This window comes from Branchiostoma lanceolatum, chromosome 6, assembly GCF_035083965.1.
Source record: "Branchiostoma lanceolatum isolate klBraLanc5 chromosome 6, klBraLanc5.hap2, whole genome shotgun sequence".
NCBI lineage: Eukaryota > Metazoa > Chordata > Leptocardii > Amphioxiformes > Branchiostomatidae > Branchiostoma > Branchiostoma lanceolatum.
In genome coordinates this window covers 19,527,495-19,538,110 of record NC_089727.1, presented here as the reverse complement: position 1 = coordinate 19,538,110, position 10,616 = coordinate 19,527,495, and the positions used below count along the sequence as shown (strand labels likewise).

At 40.4% G+C, this 10,616-nt stretch overlaps 1 protein-coding gene and 1 long non-coding RNA gene across 3 annotated transcripts; both read right to left on the bottom strand.

Annotated features, from left to right (window-relative positions):
• Positions 1-4,069: 4,069 nt before the first annotated feature.
• LOC136436977 (uncharacterized) lies at positions 4,070-6,479 on the bottom strand. Of its 2 annotated transcripts, XR_010756119.1 has the most exons (3): positions 5,797-6,479; positions 5,160-5,268; positions 4,070-4,923 (listed from the first exon to the last, which is right to left on the bottom strand). It is a non-coding gene; the product is annotated as an uncharacterized lncRNA (long non-coding RNA). The 2 variants fall into 2 exon arrangements; XR_010756118.1 differs by lacking the exon at positions 5,797-6,479 and having other exon boundaries at positions 5,160-5,414.
• Positions 6,480-6,874: 395 nt separating this feature from the next.
• On the bottom strand, positions 6,875-8,792 carry LOC136437565 (CD209 antigen-like). Its single transcript, XM_066432182.1, has 4 exons — positions 8,603-8,792; positions 7,920-8,134; positions 7,468-7,681; positions 6,875-7,254 (listed from the first exon to the last, which is right to left on the bottom strand). The coding sequence occupies exons 1-4, from the start codon at positions 8,790-8,792 to the stop codon at positions 6,875-6,877; spliced, it is 999 nt and encodes a 332-aa protein (XP_066288279.1).
• Positions 8,793-10,616: the final 1,824 nt, after the last annotated feature.

The window sequence follows — 10,616 nt, the reverse complement described above, 5'->3', positions numbered from 1 at the left end:
TCTTCTTGCTCCCATGCTGACGTCACTTTGCACTTGCGCAGTGCGGGTTTGCTGCTTGACGAATAAAGTCACAGTCCCAGATATCCACAAAAAGCCCAGTCTGGATAGGGCTAATCGTCTGTTAGGCCGGGGGAGGGTGTTGGCCCCGCTTATCTATCAGCTTATTCTCAGCAGTCTTAAATCGGTACTTGTCTACCGTGCTTCTTCTTCTAAGCCCAACCCCGACTTGTAAGTAAAGTAAAGGAAGGAGTTATTGTCTCTTTTGACAAAAGTTTCCAAATAGCTAGACCAACCTGTCTTCAACAAGTTTTCATGTGTTGGTTTTCGTCTGGTCGAGTCAGCACTTCTTGTCGATCCTGCAATCCTAATGCTTTTGCATCTCAAGGCGCGGTCTCCTTCGTCTGCTATTTTTTTTAGTTTTGTTGTTGTGACAGAACCGACCGTCAACAAGTATCTAAAACATTGCGTCAATTGTTTTTTCACGGCACATACGAAGGCTACCCAATATTTTTCGTAAAAAATCTGTCCTACGTCGTATGTGACAGTAGCTGAGATTATGGTAGCTGACAGAGTTATAGGTTTGGCAGGAGCTCAGACACAGTTATAGTTCTAGCGCTGGGCGGAATGAACCACGCCTGGGCAGCAGCACCAGAGCCTGGCTCCCATGCAGACGTCACACTACACTTGCGCAGTGCGGGTTTGCTGCTTGACGAATGAAGAACATACACATGTTCTTTGATTTGTTAATTCATATAATTTTCTTTTCAGGTTGTCAACAGAGGCGGAAACTTCGGTGTGTAGCATGGTGTTGTTACAGACTGGCTTAGCTAAGCTAACGACGTATATGGAATGAATGGCGCTTATCTATGTTATTTCATATATGTCCATACACACGCACACACACACACATATATATATATATATATATATATAAATATATATATTTATATCTATATATGTATATGATTTCCTTCCATTCATAGATATCAACGAACAGGCGAAAAATATTCTAGAAAACAGAGTCTTGGATGGAATCTACTATCCCTAGCATGTTCGCTTTAATCCAAACATTGCCTGTCTGTGACTTTCTGAAGTAAAATTTCTTTATGTTTTACTAGAGGGCACCTACAACCTGAGGGGGCAAAACCTGCATTCTCTTTTTTTACCAGTATCTCGTATAGTTTGGAACAAATAGCAGGACCAGTAACACTGATGATTTGCTAACATTGCTTTATTTCCATAGTAAGAGGTTGTCCAGCTAACAATGACGCAAGCAACATGGCACTCAAACTTCAAAGTAAATAGATGTTAAAGGTGGCTTAAATATAGTAGTAAGAATGTTGGTAAATTTGCGTTAAAAACGTGGTAGATACAGAAACATCAGAAACTTATTGCTTATCAGAAATTATCAGAAAGGTATTAATTCATTACAACATATTACATGTCAGTGTCTGAGTACAGTAGATAGAATGCATTATGAAAGCACTGATGACCTTTGACATATTTCTTTCAAACAATGGCGCCTCTGCCATCTTTGCTGAAAGCTTCAACCAAACATTGGTCTATGGCAACAAGGTTATTATGAACACCTTAGTGTTAAGTTGGTGATATCAGAACTTGAATTCTTGACGCATAGGACATCAAATCTTTCACAGCTATACTGGTGTTGCCTTGATAAATATTTGCACTTATACATTGGGTGCGAAATAATGCTTTGAGTCTCTGTAAGATTCAGACTATGATACGGTTTGATAACAGTGAAAGTACTTAATATCAATCGCACATCAACGTTACAAAAAAAGTAAACTCTATAACACAGAACATGTTTTTTTTCACATCAATGTTTCTTAACATGAAATAGTGCGTACTCCAAGATATCATCCCGAATTTCGACTAATCGCTACTGAAAATCGTGTTACTAGACAGCCTTGAAGCCCCTGAAGTCTTTTACTACGAAATGCATATTTACTATTGTTAACCGTATGGCTATTTCACTGCACGGGACAAAGTATCCGCGGAACGACGTTTGAGAAACAACTATGAATTTGTACAATTTTCTATACAAATTGTTGACTCCATGGCTAAACATTGGAACGCCACTAATTATTATGCACTAATCTTACATCACTTCTCTGCTGACTCCATTTCTTTGAATTTGAAGATATTACGGTAAATGGATCTATACAAAATTGAGCTTGAACATAAAATGATGTTGATCAAATTTGCGCGGACAATTAAAAAACAAACATAAGAAGCATGAAAAAACATAAGCAAAATCACAAGAAATAAAAAACAACATAAAAATCATAAGTTCCTTATAAGAAAATGTCACAAAACAGTTACAAACAAATTTTTACATAAATATTCAGAAGATTTCGTCTCTTTGAATATTACAAATGCCGCAAAGTAAATAGATATGTAACAAAGATAGCTTAGTCACATTTACATTAAACACTACTTCACAGCCTTACATCTTTATGGGCAGGCCCACCTCCCCCTCTTATACTTCATTTGTCATAGAAAAGCAAAATCCAACTTTAAATACATCTGATGGGAAAAAGATGCACCAGCATATAATTGCAAACATACTCTCAAAATTATGCATTTCACTTAACGTTTGTTTATAGCAATGACATTAGGATTTAAACATTGATCTTATATGTCCCCTTTCTATTCACTGTATTCCATTGATAACCAGAGGTACAGTTAGTTCTACATATAAATGTTATATATAGTAAGCATTTCTATAGAATAATCACATATATCAAAGAGAAAAGGTCATATTTTTTCCTTCTCTAATTTATATGTCAACGAACAGTAAGTCATGATGTACTATTAAAATTAGGAAAACAACAACTTTTGTTGTTCTACATGGCAAACCACATTTCCATAAGTTACGTTTTGCACATTATATTGTTTGTGTTTCAATATTTTTCCATTGTTTAAGTGTTACAAATGATACTTTTTAATGCTTAAATGAACATGAATTTAGAATAATGCTTTTCTTACTAAACCTACAAAATACTGTACTGATGATAAACAGATTCTTATAGTTGCAAATGGTAGGTAATGGGCGTCACTGAATCTAAAAAGGACTCAACACTTTGCTTTTGGTCATCAGAAGTGATCTCCACATCACAGCCATGCCATTCACAGCTACTTGCCGGGGCAATCTAATGGAAGAAAATGAATAAAAGTATTTTTTATCAGAAATAACTTTTAAATTGCTTAAAAACGTCAGCAGGACAAGGGATACAAAAGATGCCAGATATAAACTTATAAGACGAACCTGTAGGTATGACCTGACAGATGAAACGATCTTCCGCAACACAACACTGCACGAAATGGCCTCGTTTCCCGGCGTATACGTACCGGTATTTTTCTGTATTTTTGTCGGATACTGACGGATACTGACGGATACATGCGGATTCATGTAAGATATCCGACAATTTCCGCACCGGTATATGGAATATTTCCGGAAGAATCCGAAAGTAAGGTATTTTCGACGAATACGGAGCCGTACACTGCACGGAAATGCCACCGATCCTGACGGATACGAACAGGAAATTTTCTGTATTTTTGGCGGATACTGACGGATACAGGCGGATCCAACCTGACGAATCCGACTAAATGCGCACTGGGATATGGAATATTTCCGGAAGAATCCGAAAGTAAGGTATTTTCGACGAATACGGAGCCGTACACTGTACGGAAATGCCACAGAATCCTGACGGATGCGTACAGGGATTTTTTCTGTATTTTTGGCGGATACTGACGGATACTGACGAATCCAACCTAACGGATCCGAAAATTTCCGCACCGGGATCGGGAATATTTCCGGAGGAATCCGAAAATGAGGTATTTTCGACGGATACGGAGCCGTACACTGTACGGAAATGCCAGAGATCCTGACGGATACATACAGGAAGTTTTCTGTATTTTTTAAAAGAAAATTGCGGATACTGACGGATACAAGCGGACTGTGATCCGGAACCTCAGATCCGGAGGAATACAAAAATAGGAATTTTCGACGGATATGGTGCCGTACATTGCACGAAATTGCCCAAGATCCTGACAGATACGTACAGTATGTATTTGCCACGGATACAGACTGATCCAACATACAGACTTTCTACAATCTTTGACATATTGTGACTCTGAATATGTTTGTATTTGCCACGAATATGTACAAATCAAACACACAAAGTTTGATAGAATGGTTGATTATTCATAAATACGCGTGCATTCTTAATTTAACGATACCCAAAACATTATTATTCAATGACAGGAAGTTTTGGGAAAGCCTGAATGTAACATCATTTCATATTTCAACATATATGCATTTCTAAGTTAAAAAACTATCAAATACAATACGGAAGTTCTATGTGGCTAAATAATCCATTTCGTTTAAGACAGGCCGAGGGACATCCACATACTCAAAGCACCTCTGCATATGCAGGTTAATGTCGGTAAATTGGGGTTGTGTAAGCACAATTGTTATAAAATGTATTACAATTAACAACCATCACATCATGGTGGTAATATTTACTGCCGTATAGTGCACTTGGACCAAAAATTTCTACATGTTCTACATATTCTACTAAAGTAATGAAAGCCTTATTTGTGGCCAGTTCTTCGTCTAAAAGATATCAGATACAAATAATTTCAAATACAGAGGTTGAAAATAGAAACTTCAAAGTAACATTATACTGTCTGAAAAACTCCCATGATGACACGCCACATTTTACACGTAAGTAGTATATGCCGTGGAACTGCATGTGTATAATCGTCCTCTCCCTATTCTATGACTACATCTGAGTTCACTTCTTCCATGCACTCTTGGTAAGGTACAGGCAAGGCTGATTTCTTCTGTATCTAGCATGTTGGACTCAGCTTGGAGTTCATCTTGTGATGAACCAGTTCCTATATGATAAAACCAAATGATGAATAAATATCAATTCACATACTTAGTATTTAAGTAACATGTCACATGATTTTGACATAACTGTGATCAAGGAGGTTATATAGACTGTATAACCTCCTTGCTGTGATGGGCTTCGTTTCATCACAGCAGCTAACAAAAAACAAGGGACAATGGGTATCCATCATGCCTGTCTCAGCTAACATTGAAGTGTACCGATGATGGACTTAAGCATTACCGAAGGAGCCTGAGGTACTCTGAGCATCTGACAGCTGATTGCTTTGTTCCAAGCCAAGCTAAGGTCCTCACATCATGTGCTGCATTTGTGAAGGAAGTATCTGCCGATGCTGTATAGGATGTATATATAAAGGGAATCAATGACAAATATTAAACATATCACATAATCACATTTGTAAAAAAATGATTCTGGCATCGTTTAATTGAATACGTAAAACTTACATTCATAACTTGAATATGATATTGATCAAACATGTACAGCTAAAACTTAATGCAATAATCACTGAAACACACTACTACCTCCACATAAGTTCCAGCTCACTATCCCCAAACTGTGGGACCTTTGTGGGACAAATACTTATGACATTCTCTTCCGTTACAGGATATCTTTAATTATCTTTCCCTCAACCGCTTGCTATGTTGTATCTGAAACGTTAACCAGACACAAATGTCTGTTGACCATTGGCAAGAACGAACAAATTGAAAGCTATAAATTTCCTAGATCCTAACGGTGTAGAAGTGCAGGTCGACTCGACAATTCTTAATGTCATGCAAATGCGATGATATGTCAAGCCACAATAGGAGGATAACTGACTTTCAAACTAGTTAGAAACAGGAATTTTCCAATTTGTACTTACCAAAGGGCAGTCCCTCTAAATGATGAATCGACTCCCATCCAACTTTACAAGGGGGAGGGGGGCGACGAATATTGCATGCACGAAGAAGACTACTTCGCAATGCCGCGCGTTTGAGTTTACACCGAATCCCCTTCGACTCTCAAGTCACTAAAAATCACTGGTCGACCATGGTAGACTCTGACGATGCCATGTTAAGCACAGAGAGTGATGAAACGCCGTTCTTGTATCCGTGCTGTTCACCGACAAAACCGTTTCTCGCGCCTGACGTCATGACACGCAGTGTCTTGTGGGAGATTGGACACGAATCCGTATTCCGGAAACGTCAGGATTTGTCGGAATTGTTGGATCTGAGGTGCATCGGATACAATCGGAAACGTTCCGTATCTGCTATGATGCACGATTGCGGATCCGCTGGATTTTTCAGGATCTGAGATCATGCCGTGCAGTGTGTATTTGTTGGTTAGGATCCGAAGCAACTACCGACAAACAAACAATCCGATTATCTCTGCCATATTGACAAATATCTGAAAACGAAGGATCCGCGCAAATATCCTCAGGTATCCGAGGCGCATCACGGATCCAGACGTATACGGCGTCGGAATTGCTGGATCTGAGCTGTACCTGGTATTTGTCTGAATTTGCTCGGAAACGTTCCGTATCTGTACCCGAAACGTATGAAGGATCCAGACCAAGGACATTGTCCAGACGTATACGGCGCCGGAATTGTCGGATCTGAGGTGCATCGGATTCAATCGGAAACGTTCCGTGTCTGCTATAATGCATAATTCCGGATCTACTGGATTCGTCAGGAAATTAGATCATGCCGTGCCGTGTATATTTATTCGTCAGGATCCGAAACAACTACCGACATACAAACAATCCGAGCATTCCAAATATAAAAAAAACGAGGGATCCGCACAAATATTTTCGGGTATGCGAGGCGCATCACGGATCCAGAGGAATACGGCGTCGGAATTGGTCGGATCTGCGGGCACCTCAGTATCCGAGCAGTGAACTGGGATTTTTCCGGATTCGCTCGGAAACGCCATGAGGCCCGATTCCGGATACGTCGGATCCGTCAGGATACGTGGCCATTTCGTGCAGTGCAATTCCACCCAAACCACTGGATCCCAAAGTACATGGCGCAGTCCTGTTCAAAGTCTCTGCCATCATTGCCACCTGGCGACCACGCGTTGTAGCCGGTCCCAAGAGCGGTGCCGTCTATCCATTCCCACTCCCCTTCTTCTCGCTGATCGTGCAAGCCGAACCAGAAGTCTCCATTCATCTTCACTCCATCCTTCAGGGCGATAAGGAAGCCGTTGATACCGGAGTCGCGGGGCATTGCGAGGGTTCCCCCGTCAGCCAGACAGGTCTTGGACGCTTCGTTGAACGTCTTCATGGTGTCAAAGGCTTTGTAGCAGACTTCACGATACTTCTGGTAATCACCAGGACAGGTCACTGAAAATGGAGAATCTCGTCATTTCTAAAATGTCATTTTGAATAAAGCGACTTGGCTTCCTTTCTAACTGTTATCTCGCAATTTGAAGTCTTACATTTCTGTTTCTGTCTCCATGACTACTTTTCCATTCATTTTTTTTCAACAAGGTGGATATTCAATGTGCTTCGATTTAGACTTAAAAGTTGTACAAGATTATGTACTATTCATTTTACCTTCCATGGGTTGCATTGTCTCTTTCTCTTTCTCTTTCTCTTTCTCTTTCTCTTTCTCTTTCTCTTTCTCTTTCTCTTTCTCTTTCTCTTTCTCTTTCTCTTTCTCTTTCTCCAGACGGGAGTGGATCAGCTGGGCAACGTCGGCTGCAATGTTGTGTAGAGCTTTCTCATTTTCTTCAAGCCTTCCTGACAAATTTGCTGTTTTTCTCCAAGTCTGTGAATACACATCCTTGATGTTCAATTATGTTTAATACAATGGATGAAAGCGGCATGTTTTGATCACTAGTATCTGTTCCATTCAATTTGAATATCATATACTCAATTATCAAAATAAGCGTATCATATCGTTAGTTGTCTGGGAACCTAATATACCACAGTGAAATTCTAAAGGTAAAAGTAGCTTCCCGACTTTCATTCATGTTTTAAAGCTACAGTCTAGAGACGCCTATTACCTGTTGAAACCAGTTGAGGACCGACCACTTTAGATCTGAGAGATCATCAGTTGTCTTCTGGTTTTGCTTGCTGACTGGCAGCTTTAGATCTAAGAGATCATCAGTCACCTTCTGGTTTTTTTGCTTGCTGGCTGATAGCTCCAGATCTGAGAGACCATTCGTTGTCTTTTGGTCAAGTTCACTGAATGAAAGATGGAGGTCCGACACCCTCACCGCTGTAAAAATACACAGATTCAGCATGTAATGTAGGGAAAGAAATCAACAACTTTGTTTTCTCGTTTATTATATTCTACAATTTTTTTCAAACAGATTGTAGAACACTCACCTAGAAAGAAAATGGCGCCCAACATACAGCAGAACATAACAATGGTCACCACAACAGATGCCTTCATCATGGCGCTAGTGAAGATTTTTGGCAGACCAGGGCTTCTCCTACAGCTTCTAGGAATGCAGCCAGTGGTATCTGGAGAGACAGATCCAGGATCAGTGGTTGTATACTTATCGTTAGATCCAACTACACAGAGACTCTTGTGAATACTAATACGACCAGAGAAACACAAAGGGGAAAACGTGAATAAATGGTTGCCGGGGCCAGGAAATATTGAATAGTCCCCTCCTTCTGTTCTTTCATCAAATAATCGTCGCTTCAGGAACATTCGGAACTGCAAATTAAAGTACCTTACCTGGTTCATCTGAGGTTCCCGTTGCAGGGTTAAGGTCAGCTGGCCTGCTGGCTGCCGAAATTTCCGACGGGGCGTCGACATCTTCGTAGATGTCGGTTTCGTCCACCGTAGCGGGGTTTAGGTCAGCTGGTTGGCTGGCTGCTGAAATCCACGACGGGAAGTCACCATCCTCGTATACAGTTTCGTCCATTGCAGGCAGCCGTCTTCTCGCCACCAGTTTGTTTACCCGAATGTGAGTTTCTAGACGTTCATATCAGCGCTACTTGTTTCTCTGTTTTACGCCCACAATAATTGTCTGGTTGCTAAGTTACCAGAAGATTAAATTGATAACATCAGCTTAGAGAAACCGGTCTTTGTACAGAGAAGGATGCAAAGAACTTCTTCCTGGAAGAGATCAGTTAGGAGACTACAAGGACTACATCAGTAAACTTCGAATGGCTCTTGCGCAAAGAAAGGATCATCATCTTATCTTGGAATGGGGCTTGTAGGAGTTAATTCAACCCCCTCCGCCTCCACCTTGTTTCTGTCTATGCTTCACGCCCACAATAACTGTCTGGTTGCTAAGTTACCAGAAGACTAAATCGATCATATCAGCTGAGGTCTTTGTACAAAAAAGGATGCAAAGAACTTGATTTTGGAAGAGATCAGTTGGGAGAATACAAGGGCTACATCAGAAAACTTCAAATGGCTCTTGCGCAAAGAAAGGATCATCATCTTATCTTGGAATGGGGCTTGTAGGGGTTGAGTCAACCCCCTCCGCCTCCACCTTGTTTCTTTCTATGCTTCACGCCCACAATAACTGTCTGGTTGCTAAGTTACCAGAAGACTAAATCGATCACATCAGCTGAGGTCTTTGTACAAAGGATGATGCAAAGAACTTCATCTTGTAAGAGATCCGTTAGGAGACTGCATGGGCTACATCAGAATACTTTAAATGACACTTGTGCAAAGAAAAGAAAAGAAAAAGAAAATCATCTTGGAAAGGGGCTTGTAAGATTTAAATAATCCTCCTCCATCCCACCTCCTTACAGCTGTAACAGAAGGCAGTATGAAAACTATGACAGTGTTTTGGGAGTGTCAAAATGATTATTGATGCTGATGTTGTCACCCTATCACAGTTAAGTACTACGAGAACCAATCAAGTTAAACACTGGCGGTATTAACGCTAGGCAAAAACAACGACGTAATTCTTAGTACTGTTGTCAAATGCAGACTAATCGGTTTAGGTCAGCTGGCCTGCTGGCGGCCGAAATTCTCAACGGGGAGTCGACATCTTCGTAGATGTCGGTTTAGTCCATCGCGGGCAGCCGTCTTCTCGCCACCAACTTGTTTACCCAAATGTGAGATTTCAGACGTTCAGTACTACTCGTTTCTCTCACTGTTTTCCGCCCACAATAATTGTCTGGGCGCTACAGCTTGAGAGGGATTTCATGGATTACATCTGATCGGGTAACCCGGTCTTTGTACAAAGAAAGATTAAAAAGACCTTCATCCTTTGCGAGGTCTAGTAGTCGACTGTATGATTGTTATAACTTTTCTTCGTATCATTCTTGTTTTCAGTAACTGAGATGACACAAATACATTGTGACAGTGTTTTAGGGAGTGTCATGATGATTATTGAGACGTTGACGATGCAACCCATCAAAGCTAAGCACTACGGCTAATGACGTAGGTAACAATGCGTATGTGCGTCTTAAAAAGCAGACTAATCGAACTCACTACATAGACTTGTACGGATTTTCATCAAAAGGTCAGGTTAACCTTTTTCTCAGCATCATGTATAGATATGGAGAAAAATATCGCTATCTTTTCCACATGTTTGCTTCTTTACCTATTGTCGTGTACCTCATAGAGAGAAAAACACACTTAGAAAATGTATTCGTTATGGTCCAAAATAAATGGAACAGATATACTAGTGATAAAAACATGCCGCTTTCATACATTGTATCAAAAATGATTGAGCATTAAGGTTCTGTATTCACAGACTTGGAGAAAAACAGCAAATTTGTCAGGA

Coding starts and splice junctions, on each gene's coding strand:
- LOC136437565 (XM_066432182.1), bottom strand. CDS start 8,792: ATGGACGAAACTGTATACGAGGATGGTGACTTCCCGTCGTGGATTTCA. Junction 8,135..8,602: donor GGGAACCTCAGATGAACCAG/GTAAGGTACTTT, acceptor GTATTTTTACAG/CGGTGAGGGTGTCGGACCTC. Junction 7,255..7,467: donor GACAATGCAACCCATGGAAG/GTAAAATGAATA, acceptor CTCCATTTTCAG/TGACCTGTCCTGGTGATTAC.